The sequence below is a fragment of the Manacus candei genome, unplaced genomic scaffold (genome assembly GCF_025592945.1).
Source record: "Manacus candei isolate 608988 ecotype Guabito, Panama unplaced genomic scaffold, ASM2559294v1 h1tg000061l, whole genome shotgun sequence".
NCBI lineage: Eukaryota > Metazoa > Chordata > Aves > Passeriformes > Pipridae > Manacus > Manacus candei.
The window spans coordinates 4,356,518-4,377,347 of NW_026138109.1; the positions used below are offsets into that span (position 1 = coordinate 4,356,518).

Sequence of the window (20,830 nt, forward strand, 5' to 3'; positions counted from 1 at the left end):
GAGTCCTGTGTGCAGTTTGGGACACCACAGTATAAAAAAGACATTAAGCTCTAAGAGAGCATCCAAAGGAGGACAACAAAGATGGTGAAGGGCCTTGAGGGGAAGCCTCTGAGGTCATTTGGTCTGTTCAGCCTGGAGAAGAGTAGACTGAGGGGAGACCTCATTGCAGTTACAATTTGCTTGTGAGGGGAAGAGGAGGGGCAGGCACTGATCTTTTCTTTCTGGTGACCAGTGACAGGACCTGTCGGAGTGGCCTGAAGATGTGTCAGGAAAGGTTTAGATTGGATAGTAGGAAAAGGTTTTTCACCCGAAGGGTCATCAGGCACTGGAACAGGCTCCCCAGGGAAGTGGTCACAGCACTAAGCCTGACACAGTTCAAGAAGTGTTTGGACAACACTCTCAGCACCATGGTGTGATTCTTGGTGTGTCCAGTCCAGAGCCAGGTGCTGGATTTTGATGACTCCTGTGGGTCCCTTCCAATTCAGGATATACTATTATTCTATGATTCTGTGAGACATATCCTCACTACAGAACCCTAACTACAGCCTCCCTTCCTCCCTTTTAGGCTTCTCTCAGAAAAAATGTGAATGACATATCCAATTTAAAAAAATTCTGATTTCATTGTGTCACTACTAATCATTATGAGGTTAAGAACAAAAACATGATGCTAAATCAATTGCAACATGTATTATCTGAATGTCAACTGTCACAGTACTGCAAAGTTCTGTTGTATGTTTAATCTAGGCCTGAGTATACTAACCTTGAATTCCAAGAGATTTCAGCACATGCAGTTTTTAAAATACTGGCAATATTGATTTGATTTTTGTACATGCTGTTATTTCCATTTACAAATTAAAAATGTCCAATGAAAATCCTACACTGACATAATTAAGTATTATTTATGGTGAACTGGAAACACTTCCACAGGACCAACTATGATCAAGACCTTCTCCTAAACTTACTTTATGGTAGTTATAATAATATATATGAAGTTCTCCAGTGGATCAGATTATGAGTTTAACAGTTATAATGCTGTACATTTAAAAAAAAAATTAAAAAAAATCAAAAATCATCTTGAGTACAGAATGTCATTTGCTGGAAAAGCTGCAATTAATGGTTCATCAGGATGCAATTAAACTTCTTCAGGTGAAAATTTACTCCCATCTGTAAGTAGGCAAGGAAAACTTTAGCTTTCTCTATGTACATATGTATTTATATGTGTGTACATATATATATGCATATGTATGTATAAATGTGTACATATATGCTTATATATGTATATACACACACACGGGTTGGAAACAAAGAACAGATGAACCACTGTCATAAGAAAAAAGAGGAAAACTGAAGGTTTTGCCTAACTTGAACTATGAATTGTGCGTGGGCACATTCTTTGTTACTGACAGGTACTATTACTGCTTTTTATTTAACAGGTATGACATTCACAGTGCAAGATAAGTACAAGTTTTTCTCAAAATACAGGCACCCACTTTTCTTATGTTAATGTAGCAAGGACATGAGCTAGAAGCTTGTCAAGCCTTGTATTACTAAGTCAAAGCTCTGATGTTCTGAAGCGTAAGGATGTCCAAAGCATTGCTACTGAAGCCATGACACTGAAAGGTCTTGAATGTAACGTCTTGAATGTAAATGAGAAGTCCTGAATGTAAGTGTCGATGTCTTTCTGGTACTGGGAGGTCCAGAACTGGACACACACTGTAAACATGATGAATGCTAACTGCTTGAATATAAGGACTTTTCTCAATCTACTCCTAGTTGTGCTCCGGTTGATACCTGCCAAGATTGCTCTTTGCTCCCAGGGCTCAAGTTCAGCTTGAAGTCCACCAACATCCCCTTTCCAGCAGAGCTGCTAGCAGAGCTTTCCAGCAGCGCTAGAAATCCCCCCAGCATTTATATTGTGAGAGCTTACTCGTTTCAGAGGGAAAGCCTTTTGCACCTTCCTACTTGAATCTTCAGGGATGTCCTACAATAAGGTGTTGAACTGCAGAACTTTCATTACACATAATATTTAAAAACAAACAGAAAATATTTTATTTCCCACTGTCAAGGACATTTTGCAAAACTGAGAATTAAATGCAATTGCTTTTCTACTTACAAATAAGAGTATTTGTTAAAGAATCTATCAGAGGTAATAAAAATAGTATCAACACAGGTAATTTTTACTGATAAAGTGAACTGTATTACATATTTTGATTTTTTCAGATTGATACTCCTTTAATTTCATAACTATAATACTGCAAAGAAGTCTGTGCAGTATGCTTGATTTTTAGATCATATCTATCATTCTATGCTTCTTTCAACGATTTGGAGAACTTCCCTTTAGCTGTCTTCACACATTAAGAAAATTCAGCAGACCTAAGAGGTTTTTAATGAAACAGCTGTCTTCACTTATGAAGAATACAAAAACAAACCATGTCTGAACCTCATGCTCAGTGGAAATTTTGAGGTAAGGACCACAGAGCAGATTGAGGAACTTTTCTTGCTATTATGGTGACAAGGTGACATAACACAGCCTCATTTTAAAGCAAAAAAACCCAAAACCAAGCCAAAACAAAACTGTCTTTAAAAGTGTTCTGGTTGCTTGCAAGATTTTGCATCTCCCTGTACCACACTCTGCTTCCTGAGGAATGAGCCTTGAGGGGTTTTACTTATGTAAAGGAATGGGTCACAGCCCTGAAATAGACTAATACGGAGCCTGAATTCTCTACAGAATGAAATGTTGAGATTTTATGCAAGTTAATAGAAGTGTAGAAAATACCCTAATTCAGCAGAATCTCTTGGTTTGCTGGATTTTTTGAAAGAAGATTTTTGCAGGGATGGAATACAAGTAATTTTAATTATTATAAGAACACTGATAATGTAAGCTTTTCTAAAGCAAACTATCCAAGCATTTCTATGCAGCATACACAAGAATACCTGACATAAGTGAAGTTAAAGAATAAACAGAACATTAAAAGATATCAGGTTGTGAAAACAGGATCAAGCACGTTGCATACAATTAACTGAAAGCAAAACTAGTCTTTTAGGTTTAGTTTTTAATTATGTATTTTAACATCAAGTATGCAGTTATTTATTCTTTCAGTTCCTGTCACAACCTGGATCTAAAAGAATTCTCTATCTTGATTTTATAACTCTGATGACGAAAATGGCATGTTTAGCTGGTTGCTACAGCAGTCAATCTACTTCCTATTAAAAATCTGCTTGTTATTTTGAAGCCTGTTATTTTTGAAGATGCCTCACATGGAATTTGTAAAAGTGATACCTGAAACCCCATTACATTCTCCTTTGATAAAGTAAGAAGACCAAGTTCCTTGAATTTTCTTATACAAAATATGATTTCCCATAATTCTTGACATTATTCTCTGAACACTTTCCAGTTTCCAACATCCAGCTTGAACTGTAGACAAGAAAACTGAACATGATATGACAGTAACTCCACTGCCAAATCTGAATGCAAATCTACTCAGCATTCCCTCTTCATAAAAACAAGAACCTCTTTCACGCCTGGGTACCAGCATTTGGCTGGGAACTCCAAGTCTCTTGAATAACTATTGTGATACTCAGTTATATTCAAGTAGTAATTGTTGACAAAAAAAAGTTGTTATTGTCAGGGGATATGTCCTTTGCTTTTGAAATTATACCTTCCTTTTCCCATAGAGGAGTATGTGAGCAGTGCATGAAGTTTGACATTTCTTGGAATCCACTTTACTGTTCATTACTTGACACTGCACAATCTGCACTTAATTTCAAACTTTATCAGTAATGATTTTATGTCCCATTCTAGGCCATAGGTAAAATATATAAATAGTGTATGACAAAGGAGTAATACCTGCAAAATCTTACCTAAATAGAAATTTATGATTTCCAGTAGCTGAAGTTCCCTCTTCCGTCATTCAGGTTTATGGACTGTAGGCAAGCTTTCTGAAAATAATGCCTTTTTATTTTCACATGGAGATCTCCAGCATGCAAAGTCAGAATCTAACACTTACTAATTAGAGCTGGCTTTCACTAAGAAACTATTTAGTTAGTTTCTTAGCCTTCTTTAGTTTTATTTGGAACAAAAGCACAATTTAAAGACTATGAAACATGCAAAAGGTAGAGAGCTGCACTGCAATTCTTTTCTATCCATGTAATATCTTCATAAGAGCAGTAAAAAACCAGAGTCTTGTATGAATATAGATAAATAGATAGATATAATTTTTCAAAAATGTTGGGGACGAAATTTTGACCAAGTTGTACATGTTATGTGAAGAAATGATTCTGGTAACAAAGCAGATTAATTTTTACGCATCATAAAGTCTGTTGTCACAAGTAAAACGAGGATGTTGAGGTTTCAGCATGGTTTGCGGGGGCACAACAAAGTTACATCTGTTTCTGTGCCGGTGCGGTTAGACAAAATAGGTAGAGTGAAGAGATACAACATTATTTGCCTGAAATGATAATCTCACTGGGTTCTATTCTGAGATTAGTATATCACATATAAATGCTTTGATCTGCTACCTCTAGACTAACTTTCCTTTCAGAATTTTACTCTCTTTAATCAACAAAGAAATAAACCCACCATTATTGACATCAGGTTCTAAGAATCTGACAAAATATTTACTACCAGATAAATTTATTTATCTGGTCTGTTAGTCACTGTCTAACCTTAACTATGCCAGTTTATCTTTTTTTTGTATGCTGCTACTGTTTTTTGAATAGACAATTTTTTTACATTTCAAGAAGACAATCTAGAAACCTCATAAGGGACATCAGCAACTGTTATGCAAGTACTACAGTATCCTACATACTTGGCTAAAAACTAATAAAGACAGATTAAAAATGTAAAAAACATTCTCTGCAGATGGCATTCTCAACAAAGGGGAAAGGTTTGTGGTTCCCTATGTGACTTCAGTGGGACTATTTGTATTCTTAGAGAACATCATATGCTTGAATGCTTTGCTGAATCAAATCAGGGAAAGTAACCTTTAAATATTTTGTGCAATTCTTACCAGGGTAATGCTGAATCCAGAAAAAAATATACTCCAGAATGAAGGAGCAGTGTTCAGATATGACCAGGCATCTTGGAATTATTTACTTATTAATAACATTTGTAGGCTAGTAAAACAATGTAGAATGACCACTGTTAGCTACCATCTTGGGCAGTTGACAGACTACAAATTAGATGCTATACTGAGTTCAGATAATCACAGGTACCTGTTTCCTATGTTTAGTCCTCAGAAAACTCGAAACGGTAGATCAGAAGAATGAATACCACTGAAAACTGAAGATTTATTAGATATCTCAATTTTTAATTCAGGAGTGTTCTGAAACGCATGTCACAAAGTTCCATGAAAAACTAGTTCCTATCATTTTACAGTTAGCCATCACCAGACACAAGAGAATGGAAAAGTTGAATAAAACTACATTGAAACACAAACATCCTAACAACAGGAAAATTTATTTGAAATCTATTCCAGAACAATTCCAGAAAAAAACCAGTAACAGTCATACTTGATATAGAAGAAGAAACAACCACTTCAGCCATAAATGAGAGCATTTGACCAAGACTCTGCTTAATCTGCCAGAGAAGGCAACATCCTCTAGGTGTCATGGTATGCCATAGAGAGTTTTAGACAAATACGCGTCACACATGAAAATCTGCAACATTTGTCTGGAGAACACGGTGCCCTTGAATATACCATGTGAATAAAAAAAGGACTCTTGGTCAATTACTGAAAACAGTGGTGTGGAACTCCCCTTATTCTTGTAGCCACTGATGTGATGTGCAAAATTAGCGGTGGAACCACAAATGGTGGGCTGCTTGCCCTGCTGCTGCATGTCTGTGCCACATGCTGTGAGGGGAGGTGATCCTGTGCCACCCACACCACTGGGCTCTGCCTGGTGCTGCAGTGGAGGAAAAGCCTGTAGATTTTTAGTATGTGGCAGCAGAACTGAGATGTAGTGGAAGGTTAGAAAGAGAAAGGTTGAATAGCAAAGAGTCATCATCTCCACTGCCAACAGGCACCCCATTTTCATGCCCTTTTGGTGGTTGATGCTGATCTTTAAAAAAGCAGTGTTTTCATTTACTTATTTTATTTGCTACAAATTGCAACATGTTTTAAAGAATTGATTACAACATTTACTTAACTAAATATTAAACTATACACATAACAAAAAGTGAGCAGATATCTTAGTTTACTTAGAAGAATTGGACATCTCCTTTTCTTAAACCAACTCTTAATGAACACATTATCATCTCTATTTACATTCAGAAATTGGTTTAATTTTATTTAGAAATATCATTAGACTATTTGACATGAGCAAATCATAACTTTTCCTGTTGGTGGTTTTGGTTTTTTTAAAATTTAAAGTAACAGAAAACGTGTAATTGCGATGGGATTTTGCTCTCACAACAATAAACAAAAAAACCTCACTCATGGAAGAGAGGACTGGAGATGTAAGACACATTTCTTACCAACTTAAAAAAAATATTTCTTAATGTTCATGAACAACAGTTTTTCATACATTGATGTTTTTAATGTATGTTTTAATGATGTTTTAACGCTTTTTCCCCCCCATCAGTAGGATGTGCTTGTTTAGGTCTTTGGAGGAAGATTTTAACGTCCTATGAAAAGGAAAAAGAAATGTTAAAAGGTCATTCCATAGATCCAGCCTGATCCACCTTAAAACTTGTAATAATAACACCCTGGGGTGAGCTTTCTTTCCACGGGGTGAGTTTTCTAACTAGTGACTAGAAGATTGTGATGAAAAACTAACTTCAGAGGAGATAAGTTACATGTTCCCCAGGTTACAGAAGTTTTCTTCCAGAAGAGCACTAAAACCAATGCTGTCAGTCAGCTTAAGTATTAATATCACTGAGATGATGTTTTCATATTATCCCCAGAACCTCATTGCCTTTGGTGGCTTTACAAAACTGCAATGTGCTAAAATGCAATTCTTAAAGTAAACAGAGATCTTAAACATCAGCTTAAACATGTACCTAAAGAGAGGTATTAAAACTGTTGTTTAAACCAGTAAATGTTATTCAGAACACACAAAGACAAATTCTCCAATAAAGTTTCTTTTTTTTTTCACATATGTCATATTTCAGGCTGAACTTAAACAATTCCAGGAAATGGATATAAAAGAAAATAATTAATTAACATTTGGAAGAATACATGCCCTCATTAGTTTGATTTTGTGTTCAGTTCTTTATTGTTCAATTTGTTAATTTTCAATAATTTTGTATAAGCACAATCTGCTCAATTTCCAATTTTAGCAACTTTATTCACTGCCTTAGTCGGATGAACAAGGAATTTTTGGTTTAAAAAAAAACCCCAAGCTGAATGTTCAGTACAGAGATAAATAGTAATTTAACTTATTAGAATTTTCCAATATTGTCAGTAAACATATTTCTTCCTTTGGAAAAATAATTAACAGCCAGAATTTTTACAAAATAAATTAGTTTAAATTCAGATATATAGTTCAATATATATTTCGTGCATATTTTGAAGATACAGCTTTTTTTCAAAAGCAAGAACTGCCTGTATGGAAATGATGCTTCACAAGCTTGCAAAACATCAGAAGTATTTCAGTGAATACAGCAGAAACATGTTAAAAGAAAATTTTACCAGTCATTTGATTTAGAAGGCAGCACTAATGTTTATCTTTGACTCAAAGAAATACTTCAGTAGAAGGCCCTTTTCAGCACATTGAGTCAGAAAAGGGAGATTCAATTCCAGTTCCACAATACTAAATATTAGCAAATGTAATCTTAAATACTGTCAAAACACTGCAGATACAGTAGTTCAACTGATTTACTTTGTGCTTAATGAAGCAAACTTACTGTTTCAAAATAAATTTTTTTATATTTTTTGAATGTAAGAAACTATATTGTTCATGTACATTTCATTTTCCAAGATTTTTTAGGGATGAAATACATGATAAAAAGAAGCATAACACAGGTCTCCTCTTTAAACTAGGTATTTAAACACTGTGTTAAATTTTCCTTTTCTTGCACACTGAGACATTTAAAACACCACATGAAAAAAGCTTCTCAAGTTTCACAAGTATTACAACTACAGCCTATGACTAGACAGTGATTCAGCAGTGCTTTTTTCTGTCAAAGCATTGACTATGAACTATATGGTCCAGGTCATAAGATGTACTGAATATAATCTGTATGAACAGATTACTTGTTAAGTTATATGTGGAGTTCTGAATGTTTGTTGAGTCTTGTAACATCAAATGGCTGCTGTGAGTATAAATAGGTTTTGTAATAATTCCTCAGCACACTAATAAAACTTTTGGATAAAGACATGTTAACTATACATTAATAGAAATCTTATTTCCGTGGAATTCCTATTTGAATAAATATCTGAGTTATGTTATCGAAATGATTACCAGAATTAACAACAATAACAATAATATGATAATTAATTTAGAAGGAATAAGCATAATGCAAGGGCCTATGTTAAATGTATTCAAAACATGGATGCATAGAAAGACAGTGCGATATCCCTATCTTCAAAGCCAGAGCTTTTTAAAAAGGACTATTCAGGATTTGAAAGCAGGATAAAACATGTAACATAATTTATCCAATGCATAATATTTTTATATCAATAAACTGAATTCTAATTATCAAGCTACCTTGTTATCCTCAGTAATTATAAGAAAGTAGTCCACTCAAATTAACAGATACTGCACTAAGCATTACAAATTATAGAAGCAGAATATATCCCAGGCTCTTCCTTTAAATTTATCGGAATCAAAATGCAGAGTTACTGAAATGTGTGATTGTTTCTCTAGTTCTGTATCTGTGACAGTCTCAGAACAGATGGAACAATTGTAACAATAAATAATATAGGGCCTAAAGAAGACCCTTTAATTGAACAAAACAAATGGACAAACCCATGCGGTGGAAAAGGCAGAACCGCTTGTTTCTTCCTCCCGAATCAGTTGGTCTAATAAAATATTGTCTCATTTATTATCAAAGGTATTTAAAGAAAATTTAATTTGGAATGTAATGAAGTGTATTCATAAACATACACATATAGGTGTCACCCAACTACTCTTAAGGAACAAATTTCATGTGATAAGCAGAAAAAATATGTGTTGATAATGGCAAACCACTTGACAGCTCTAGTCAGGACCAGAAAGATTTGTAATCAGGACAGGAAAGACCAGATGAAAAAGTCATAGAATTTCCAAGCTTATTCTTTGTTGATATTTTTACTAAGGCTGAAAGGTCAGAAAGGTCATCATCATGTAGGATGTTGACAACCCACTGGTACCTGAACTGAGAAAACAAAATCCCTTCAAAAGACAAGAATATATCTCATCTTGAAAAAATATTTTTATGAGAGATAGTATTGGTTAAAATCAAACAGATCATCAAGATCCAAAGGAATCAGGTGTCCTAACTCAAAAAAATTGTAAGCTAGGTATCCCACTTATAGCTTTCAGCAAAAGATTTTATTTTCTGATGTTTCTGACTGCATTAGTAGAAACACTTTAACTTTAGAAACCACACCCTAACTTGCTATATTTATCTTATAAATGATCTCAAAATAACAGCATTGCGGTTGAATTTTGTTTTTTTAGACATCTCTCAGGAGAATTTCTGAAGAAATAATTGTTGGTAAAAATATTGTTTACTTACTTCAGCAATGTCTTGGAAAGAAAAAAAGTTTACCTGTTCCCCAAATATGGAATTGGCAGAGGAAGACTCTTGGAAGTTCATATGTTTTAGACCAGAATTGTAATGTACTTATAACAACGGTCCCTGGGTCTCTATGCTTGTTTGCTGATGAATATAAGACTTTTTTGTAAACCTGATTTAAAAACTTGTGGTTATAACTCTTCACCAGTTAGTCAGAACTTGAAAGTAAGACTGTGAAGTGTTGATTTCATGCATAAAACAGCAGTCTGTATTTAACAATAACAAGGAATAAAATATTCTGGTTTAAGTATAGAAACCGTAGAGTACTGTATTTGAGATAATCAGCATAAGCCTTTTCAAGAGAGCATTTTAAAGTATTACAAATGAGAACTGAAGCTCTGCATCACCTAACTGTTGAGTCAGGAGATACAGGCATCAAACAAACCTGCCAAAAAAGTGGAAAAATGTATTGTTTAAGTGCAATGATACCAACATATAAACGAGGTGAAAACTCCTTTGGGCTAGAATATGTACACTGAAACCCTCAGCTACTGCCAAGATTCATATACACTGTCTTACAGCTTTTCTCACAGAGTGACAATTTTTATAACTGAAGTTCTCTGAATATATCCTACCAGCCAGAAATAACATAGGTGATCAATGGTAGCTAATAAATTTTCAATGTGTACTACAGTCTACTCTTTAAGCTATATAACAGTTCCTCCTAAAAGTCGTAAAGAAAGACTGGAAATTTTAATAAAGAATAGATGCTGTGCTTTTTATTTGCAGCTCTTGGTTAGTGTGAAGAGATTTCAAAAAAAAAGTCACCCTTGCTGTAAATAGTCAAGCATATAGTTATGGCTTTTCTCAGTTTACACCTTAGTTAAGTATTATTTTAGGTTGCATCACATTTGGTCTACATGAAGAGGTTGCATTATGTTAAATGTAACAAAGTCAGTGAGGTGTTTGTGTGAAGAACAACTCTTGAGATGGAACACATACAGACAACTGGTTCAAGAAATGCTTTGGCCTACAAGAAATTCAGTGAGGATGGAAAAATAATTCAAATTAGAAAACAAAGTACTAAATAAATTAAAAGGGTCAGGAAGAAGGAATAAGGAAGGAAAGGGAGGAATGACCTAACATTCCATGGTGTCTGTCTTCCCAAACTGGCTGAGATGTCAACATAGGCAGGATACCCACTGAAAGTTATAATCTTCAGTTGTGTTGTCTTTGTCTTACATTTTCCTTTTCTATATCTTCCTATTATAGCAAATTAATTTTTAACCCTCACTTTGACTGAGTAAATGTATTCTTTTATTCTTATATCTCATCTTTTACTGAAAACGATTATGAGTGATATAATAAATGCCGCGCACTTCACATCCTACAAGTGATGAACATAATTCAGAAAAATGTACAAGTTAATCCTGAAGTATAATTTACCTTATTCAGATTTTGTGGGACGCTATGTGCCCTTGGTGGTGATCATCTCAAACCCGTGAAGACTGTTTATATTTCAACTCTAGGCATGCAAATGCAAGTATCCTTTCATCTTGTCTCACACTATTTTCTTAGACCCTATATATCGTGTATTTTTGCCATAGTTTGACACATTAAATAGGGTTATACTCTGGCTCAAACCTGCCTTATGTGCAACTGTTTTAATGCATGTTTAAGCATAGGTGCAAGTAAGAGGGAAGCTCTAGAGAATGGCAGGGAAGAACACTTGGTCCTCTACTACCTCTGAATGCCCTTTTCTGAAGCCTAGTTGGCCTGGGATGGAACATGACCTATCACATATCCTGTAGTGTCCTGCAGTATGATCCTGTTGGGAAGATAACACAACCAGTATCCTTCCCATGGGTAAGGAGAAAGGCAATGCTGGATGTGACAAGGCTGTAGAAAATGATGGATGTGACAAGGCTGTAGGCAGCTACAGGCCAGCCAGATGTGTACAAAAAATAGGTCAGAAAGTTGTCTTTCACGGACAAGAAAACAACTGATCTAACCTACAGCTGTACAGCTGATCTACACTGCAAATTGGCAGCATCTACACAAATTACATTTACATTTCTAGGATAACGCAATTCAAATATGTATACTTACAAAGTTCTTGGTCCCAAAAAGCAATACTCACATGAAGTTTATATCCTTGATAGCTGTTGATCAAGTCTTTCATGAAGGAGTGAATCAAAAGGAGTTCAACCGGAATAGGTGTCAGATCTTCAATATCTAATTCTTTGTATATTTTGATGAAATGCTTAAAGAAAAAATAATACATAGCCAATTTATTGTTTAAAACATTGGTGGAAAAGCAAAGATTATGGCAGGTATTTATATAACATATAATGCAAGCTACAAAACCTTCTTTGAATCAATCTGCCTACCTCATCATAGTTGCCTGCCTTCTCCAGATCGCTAAATCTATGATTATCTTGATCTTTTCTTCCTCCAGTATGAAATACTTTGAATAGAGTTGCCACTGAAATTACTCCTTCACCGGTGTAATTCAAGACTTCTTTTTCATTTTCTTTTAAAGTCTTCTCATTTGACAATGTTTTGGGGTATGGAGAATCCTAAGAAAATTAATGTATAATACTTGGAGACAAATAGTCTGTCAGCAGATCACCTGTTTCAGTTAAACATTCATTAAGGATCAATGGATTACACTTCAAGCTTAAGTTCTTGCAAAACAAAAATCATCAACTCACACAAAATTATCTACTGCACTGTAGGATGAAGGAATAGATCTTAAGAGTCCAGAAATATCCATAATGTTGGCATTAGCAGAAATTTAATAAACAGCTTTTTCCATGAATGTGGCCAACATTTTACAGAAAAAATAATATTTCTCAGAGCAACAAAACATAAAAATATTTAATAGCTACAAATTACAATACCAAGAACTTTGTGTTTATATAAGGAGTAAACTCGAGGATTCTGAATGTTCACATGAAAAAAACAGTAGGAATTTTCTAGTGCAAATGAAGGAGTCACTGCAAGAACTCTGTTTTGGCCAACAGTTAACATAGACTCAGCAGCTCCACAGAAAAAGATGAGATTTTCTGTTTTATGCAGAAAACTTAGAATTTTATTTAAACAAGCAACTAGTTAGCTTTGTGGTGATATAAGGGCTGGTCAAAGAGAAAAAAAGCCCAAACAAAACCAAAACCAAACCTGCTGTAGAGATCTGTGAGCACAAAGACGAGAAAGGATCCCACACAGGTGAACAATGCTTTGACTAGATTATGCCACTGTGTAGACTAACAGCTAAGACCAGGAGGAAATTGCATTTAATTGAACAAACCATTTCTCTCCTCATTAGGAGGGAGAGACTGCTGAGATTCAGTCACGCTTGTGCTATGTGCCTTAGGCCTTAATACGTGTAATTTTGAACACAAGAGGAGCAGAGTCATTTATACAGCCTTTTTAACAAGCAATAGTTGAGATTACACAAATATCAGCACTGAAGTTTTTCTATCTCCCACTGCATCATTTACATTTAGCTTTCAGACTTTCATAGCCAACAACATTATCGAGACTTAAAAGTTAAACATTTTAAGTGAGAGGGTCTTTAAGTCTCAAGAATATGTTTGTCTGAGCTTTTCTTATTAACAGCATTAAAGTTTCAGATGCATTTCTGTAGGCAGTTACCAATGAGAAGTCATTACAATTATTGGCACGAAACAAGAAAAAGAAAAGAGACAAATGAGATGCAGCTGTATAAGTGCCTACATATAAGCCAGCTACCTAAACTGTACTAGAAGACTTCTTAGAGGTGAACAGCATAGCTCTTTATATTTCATTGATGAATATTCCACTGATAATATTTACTAAATTTCCAGTACTCGTAGTGAGAACTGGGATATTTAGATCACATGTAAACACCCACAGGGAAACAAAGATTTAGGTTCTTAATTTGGTGCTGAAAACCACTTAGGATGCCTTCAGAATTCTCTCTATTTGATGGAGCTTGGCTCAAACATGACACAATATCAATACACAATTTAATTTTTGCCCGCTTGTGTTTGTGGAACAACTTGCATGAAATGTTGCCTCTACTAAAACCAATGGAGAAAACTAATTTGCTTCAATGGAATGGGATTTCCTTTGTTCTCTTTTGTCTGTATTCAACATTATTGTGAAAGTGCACAAAGATGGAACACAAGGCATAAGAAGAAAGAAAATATTAAAATGATGTTCTATCAGTCCTGTGATTCTGAGTACCAACCTAAAACAGACAATTCTAAAGTCAAAGAGAATCCACACAAGCAAGATTTAACATTTAATTCTTAGATATTCCCAGGTTTCTAAGAGGGTCCCCAAATGAATTAGGCACACAAACTGTCTGTATAATACACTGTGCATAGGACACAGCACCGATTCACAGAGCCAATGCCTTGAGTGGGAAATTAGGCATGAGGAAATTCTCAGGTTAGATGGGATATAACTCCTTCTGCTCAGAGATATGTTGTTAATTGTAAGTTGAAGGCAAACGTTCACCTTCACTTGTGACTCAGAGCCTAAAGAAATTGTTGACACATAGGTGGTAATGCCAGTGTAGATATATATTACAAAACTTCCAACCAAACAGATCAAACCCAGCAGAAACTGGTAAAGAGGAGAATAGGTTGTGTAGCTTTATATCCAATGAGATGAGAGTTAGAACTTTCCACTGAAATGTGGGAAACTAAGTTCAGGTCCACAGTATCTAACTGGGAGTAGTCTGTGCTCTACTTCTTCCAATAAAGTGTGAAAAGGAAATTGTCTTATTCCCTCTCTCTAATGTACAAAAACTCTGTTGTGCCAAATAAAATACAGGGAAGTATAATATGTTTTGTCATTTGAAGTGATAAAATGTTATTATGCTTATGTATATGATTACACTGTGTAGTAAAATAAGGCCCTTTCTTTACTGTTTCTAGAGATCTCAACTGTACTGTAGGTATCGGGCAAATTCTACAGTCACTGTGGTTGTGACAGGGCAATGAAACATTTTATTGTCTGGAACAGTATGTTCTTTCCAAGGTGTGTACAGATAAGTAATGTATGTCTCAAAAAAATAATTTGTACTTCAATAATAAGTAACTGATGCAAGCAGTGCACTAATTGCAATTTTGAGACTTTAAGAATAAAAACATGCTCCAGAAATACCAAAAATGTTCAAAAGACCAGTTTCATTTGATGTGAGAATACATTCATCACAGCTGTAAAAATAACTTAAAAATTATTTTGTATGAAACTAATTTATCCTTCTGGTTTACAGGTAAAACTAAACACTTTAAAATAACAACAAATGTGTATCTACTTCTAAATACCCCAAAGAAACACAGTGGAAAATAAAGTAAGACCAGCAATAATATCAGGTGTTGCATCCATAGATAACACTACAGTCACACTACAGTCTAATTCCTGGGGACTGACTGCTGGTCTAAGACTAGGCCAAGGAATTACCTTATATTCTTATGTACAAGGAGTAATTACCAGTAAATATCTTAAACTTTCACTATTATTTGGCAAGCAAATTTGCAGACTTTTGGAAGGATACTTCTGAGTATTACTACCAAAGTCAGTAAACTATTAGCAGAGTTCACATGAAGTCAATGAGATTATTTGTAAGGACTGGAGATACCCAGGATAAGCGAATATACAGAAATATAGCTAATTTACAATCTGAAAGCACTACTACTTTCTCTAGTAATTTACTGTAATGCTTTACCGCACACGGATGAGAGGCTTCCTTTCTTCTGTGAACATATGTTCCAGTAGCAATGCTAAGTGCTCTGTATACACCTTCAACTGGATCAGAGTGGGAGGCAAAATAAAGCAGCATCTCAGTATAGTCGAGCACAGCAGGATCTTTTCTGGTATCAGCAAATAAACTGAAGAAAAACTATAAAAGGACAAAAATATGTAAACCAATTTCCATGAGTGGAATTTAATGGAATATAAATCAAGGACTGTAGAGAAAAGGATGAAATACAATAATTACTCCTAATAAGAGATACTGTGTTTAAAAGCATGTTAATGCTGTGTAAATCCAGATAAATCGTGTGTTTTAAGTAATTCAAGGAAACAGAAATTGAATTTCACAGAACATGGAAAAATTAATAAAATCGTTTATCATGACAAACATGTTCAAAGCATTTTTTGTATTCAGGTCACACTATTAGCTCCCTCTTTCATGGAAACGTCTATGCAGTGATCATTTGCCTCCTATTCTTTACAAAGCTGGTTACTGTGTAGTAAAATTAATGTTGTTCAACGAAGAGCACAAATAATTAATTCTGAACAGACTACTTTAGTAGGACAATTCTTAGATTCCTTTCTACATTATTCTGAAGCACCACCTGACCTCAAAAAACATTGAAACATTGAAGCAATTATGGAAAAAAAAAGACACAAGAAACTTTTGTATGAGACCTCTCAGGTTTGAATAGTGGTCTCTTCAAAAAACCTGTGTTTTTAGTTACCTTTATGAGGTGTTTTAGCCTATCTAAAGGCACAGATTGTGTGCAACTTTTTGTTATGCTTAGATCTTCATCTCCATTAAACCATAAGCCAACCTGATTAAAAAAAAAAAGTTTGTTAATTTTCACACATTAAAATAAGGTGGTCTTTAACTGTTCAACAGACAGGTTACTAAGAGCTTAATTCCTAAGTAGCTGTTTGTACTTTATAACAGATACTTCAGAAATTACTGAAAATTAGGTAGGAGAGAAGTGAATTTATGCTCTTGAAAATACATAGTGGTAAACTACACCGCCGAAAAAGCAAAATATGATGTGGAGTTTCTATGCATGTTCTGGTTTCCTCCTTTTAGGATACCATTTGCTACCTCCATAGCTTTTGTCTGAACTGTACTTTTAGAAGAAACTGTCCACAATTCAGGATGAAGGATGGAGTCATGGCTCTTCTCATGCTTGCCCTGCTCCCAAAAAGATAACTAATGTAATGCCTGCAGAGCATGTCCTCTAATGCCTACAGAGCTATAGCTACAGCTGTAATTAAAAGTCCTCAGAACCAATTCTATAATACTAGACTAGGAAATATCAACTAGATCTAAAACAGGATAGGCATGAACAGACTGTAAGATCCTGTGCACATTCTCAGTCTGCATGCCTTATAACTGTTAGTTTATTTTTGAACTCTCACACTTCAGTAAAAATTACCACAATAGAAAAATAGGTGCAGATAGACCTGCACTTTTTGTGGGATTTTTGGCCTTGCAGAATTTGTTTCTTTGCAAGTCAGGGATGGGTAGGCATTGGCAGGCACCCCTACAATCTAGAAATTAATCAAAGTAGTTCTGAAACTGACAGACTTCTGAACTAACACAGACTTTATTTAGTTTTTGAAGAAAATCAACACTAGGTGATTGGAAAATAAATTGCAATAAAGGTCCTATAAAATGTATTTAAAACAGTTTGAAAATTATTTTTAATATCAACAGACAAATGCAAACTGGCAGAACTGTACATCTTCTGTGTATACGTGCACACACATACACATATATCTATGGACACATACTAGCTGATATTTATAGCTAGTATGGACTAAAAGAATGAAACAGCAGTCATTTTAATTATGATTAAGAAAGCAGAGTAAAAGTAAGTGAAAATTTAATGAGCAGAATTTTTCTAAAAGAAGAAAAATGTGTTCTTAATACTCCTTCATGAAACTTGCTCGCTGAAAAATCTCACTAAACTATGTGACAATTCAAATAGACTCTATCTTCAAAGAAAAGATCAAAGAATTTTATAATTTTCCAGGTACTCAAGGTCTGAAAAACAATCTTAATTTGAGGAAATAATTAATGGGAAAAAAAAATCTAGAAATGTTTCAATTAAGTACAGCTGATGAGCTGAAACTAAAACCCTTATTTCTGCTTGAGCAAGTTTTTTGTCTTATTCAGTGTCAAATAAGCTAATAGTCATCAAAGTGCATACACAAAGGTTTCTTTAAAACCGAAAGGGTTTTTACTTTAAATTAATGGTGAAACTAGGAAATGAAAGTAAAAAGTAAGCTTGATTTGTGGAAATATGGACATCATTAGGCCATCCATTTCCTGAAAACGCTTTTTACCAGAAAGCACCCTCAAACCCAAAAACATTTAAAATTCAGACTGAGTTTCTGAATGTGAATAAACCCGATAATACACCATTCAATTTAGAGAGTTTAGCAAAACAAAACATGATTCAAAAGAGAAAAGGTTTATAACCTGCAAGTAGTATTCCTCTGTAACAAAGCCTGATCCAGCTACATCAACAGCCTTGAAGCTATGCAGTGTTTTGAGGAGTTGTGTCACAGATGGCACTGGCCAAGGCTGTGCTGCTGCTACCAAGAATCTGCGCCAGTCAGTAAATTCTGCGTTCACTGAGAATGCAGATGCCAGATTTTCTAACTATAAAACCAGAATAATAAATATTGTCAAATATGTGTGTATAAACATACAAACATACTCTTTCAATATCCTGTGTATTCTTGGGTCTTTTCCTGGCTAGGAAGGACAAGGTCCTGCAGAGAGATGTCACAGTTATATAAAAGGCATGTATCAGTAGAAAAACAGGCCACAAGCCACTGTGTGTCAGTTGATATCCCTCTAAATAAATACTCTTACTCCCCAAATAGGGCTCTGTATCTAAACTGCCTATGAGATATCATCCTGAAACCCTGAACCATGTCCTGTCTGCATGAGCACCAAGAATTGAACTGACAATTCAGCAGCATGAGCACAAAATCTAGCAAATCCTTGGTCCTGTGCCTTGGCCCTGTTACTCTTAGAGGTGTTGACCAGGTGGCTTTCTCTGCTCCAGCATTATTGTCACTTAGAAAAAAGCAGTGGTAGAAAAAATGCTTTGTGTCTTTTTACCAATGAAGACATTGCAGAGCTGGTTACAGGGAGAAACAAACAGAACACTCCTAAAAGGAGCAGCATTAAAAAGGCTGTATTTGACAAAGGAAACCAAATCTGTCCAGTTCATTTCTGCACTGCTGGTATGATGAGACCCTACTATGCACCTCTACACAACTTTCTGCCCTACACCCAGATTTCCTTGTCAAGGGAAGTGTCTGGGTTGCTCCAGTCCAGAGTTTGAGAAGAATGTGTTCACAGGAAGAACACATGCCCTGGGGCATCACAGTGAGACAATTTGGTAACACTGTACATGTCATCTGTGCTGACACTGGCTGGAACACTGCCGCTTATTATTAATTGAAAATTTACTGAGATTCTAGTGAGTCACACAATGATGAAATGGTGAGTTAAGCTCAGAATAGCTTGTGCAAAATAAATATATACCTTAGCTTATGCTTCATGCATTTCCTTTTGTAAATAAGTTCTTGCTTTCATTATAAATTTAAAAGTCTCATTTTAAAATGGCGCTTTTAAAGAAAGAAAATTCAGTTATTAAAATAAAAATAGCATTTATAAGCACTAAAAGTTCTCAAAGAACACAGAACATGGGATATATGCACATGTGGTCTATTAATAGACAATATTTGACTTGTAGTTTCCTCCAAACAATTAATTTTCTGTGCTAAGATTAGATTTTTATATACTGATGATGACAGCTGTGGCTAGTTTTCACTAAACTCAGTGGAAATACACCACTGGGAAACTTTAAAATGTTTTACTCATGCAGTTCATCTGTGTGAAGAACATACGAATGAAGCTGTTTCCACATGTGAAATCCAGTAAAAATATAAATGTGAATCATGGTTTACTCTCAGAAATAACTATCAAAACATGCTAAAACAAGTAAATAATTTCATTCAATAGGCCTACCAGCAACATCTGAAAGTAAAATTAATCAGACAATTCAGTATGGAAGATTTGGAAAGATTAAATTCTAATTTTCATGTCCCTAAACCTGAAAATCTTAGATAAGTAAGTTTAAGGTCATACAGCTCCAGATTTTAATTTCCTGTGCTGGAATGAAGAACATAAACAGTGTTATTTTAACTCCTGGAAATGAATTTTCAATGGTGTCTAAAAAAACCCATGATTTGAAAATTGTAAATAAATATATTGCTGACAAAAGCATTTTATTTCTGGTGCAGTAGCTTCCAGAATCCTCTAGTGCAACAGAAGAATTTTAAGGAAAAACTGATAATGTCCTATAATAACTATAATCTTGATTTTATCTTAATAAGGACAATGCTGCATCAATAGCACAATATTGCACAAACCAATATTCCAGTTGAAGAGAAAACAGGGGTTAACTTACATCTGGAAGTTTTAAGTTCATCCATCGATCAGGAAGGCAATTTACTCCACGATTCAAATTAACCAAGCGACTAAAAATGTCAATAAATACTTTCTTTCGTATAAAACCTAATAGAAAAGTCAATACCAAAAAATATATTTAGCATTTTAAATAGATTTCTTCTGTTAAAGGAAATCTGGGTTTTTTTTAATTTTAATAGCAATGTGGGAAACTTATTTGTTTTGCTATTATGCACTATTGATAATGCTAATATTTTCAAAGCCAAACATAAAATTTCCTCATTTAAAATAAACCGTGTGGCCTATCTAATAGCAAAATATAAAATATTCCAATGCATTGCATTTCTTTTGATACTTGTCCTGATCTGCATTGTTATCGCTAATCCATCCTCACACAGTCTACACTGACAGTTAATGAGCAGTTCAAAAATACCAATCACACGATTTCTGTGTGTTGAATACCTACCAATCTTTTCCCCCACTGTCCTCTATTTTAATCAATCATAAATCTATCTCCACACTTTAAAGCATGCATAAGTTAGAGAATAGGATAAGAAACACAGATCATTGTCTGTTGAAATTTGAAACAAAATCGATCTGTTTAAAAAGCTTTTCAGAACTGACTTGCAGGAGTTAAAAATAGCTCCATTAATTTTATTTTATATAAATCATTAGACAGGTAAGTCTAACAAGTTCTATTTGTTTTTTTAAATAGGCATGGATTTGCTTATGAGCAAGCAAACTTTAAATGTTATACTCGGTATTAAAATGCAAAATTATGTATGTAAAATTTAGCAGACAGATAGAAGTCTTTTCTTCCAGAAACAGACTTTGCTGGCTCAGTGAGAATTCACTGCAAAACCTCTGCATTAACAAAAAAACCTGGAAAATAAGTTTCAAATTATTTAAATTTTGAGAGACAAAGCTGATTTGGTCAG

At 34.6% G+C, this 20,830-nt stretch overlaps 1 protein-coding gene across 8 annotated transcripts in view; it reads right to left on the reverse strand.

Annotated features, from left to right (window-relative positions):
- Positions 1 to 5,310: 5,310 nt before the first annotated feature.
- SPEF2 (sperm flagellar 2) overlaps positions 5,311 to 20,830 on the reverse strand; it is a 77,152-nt gene continuing 61,632 nt past the window's right edge. For 5 of the 8 annotated variants that reach the window (XM_051804721.1, XM_051804718.1, XM_051804717.1 and 2 more), the window contains 7 exons: positions 19,894 to 20,000; positions 17,886 to 18,068; positions 16,138 to 16,230; positions 15,384 to 15,557; positions 12,052 to 12,240; positions 11,802 to 11,924; positions 5,311 to 6,625 (listed from right to left, as the gene is read on the reverse strand). In XM_051804721.1, coding sequence (XP_051660681.1) covers positions 6,548 to 6,625; positions 11,802 to 11,924; positions 12,052 to 12,240; positions 15,384 to 15,557; positions 16,138 to 16,230; positions 17,886 to 18,068; positions 19,894 to 20,000 — 947 coding nt within the window. In that variant the 3' untranslated portion in view covers positions 5,311 to 6,547. Of the gene's footprint in view, positions 6,626 to 11,801; positions 11,925 to 12,051; positions 12,241 to 15,383; positions 15,558 to 16,137; positions 16,231 to 17,885; positions 18,069 to 19,893; positions 20,001 to 20,830 lie in introns of those variants that run through there. The other 3 variants (XM_051804722.1, XM_051804723.1, XR_007907294.1) reach the window with 3 other exon arrangements.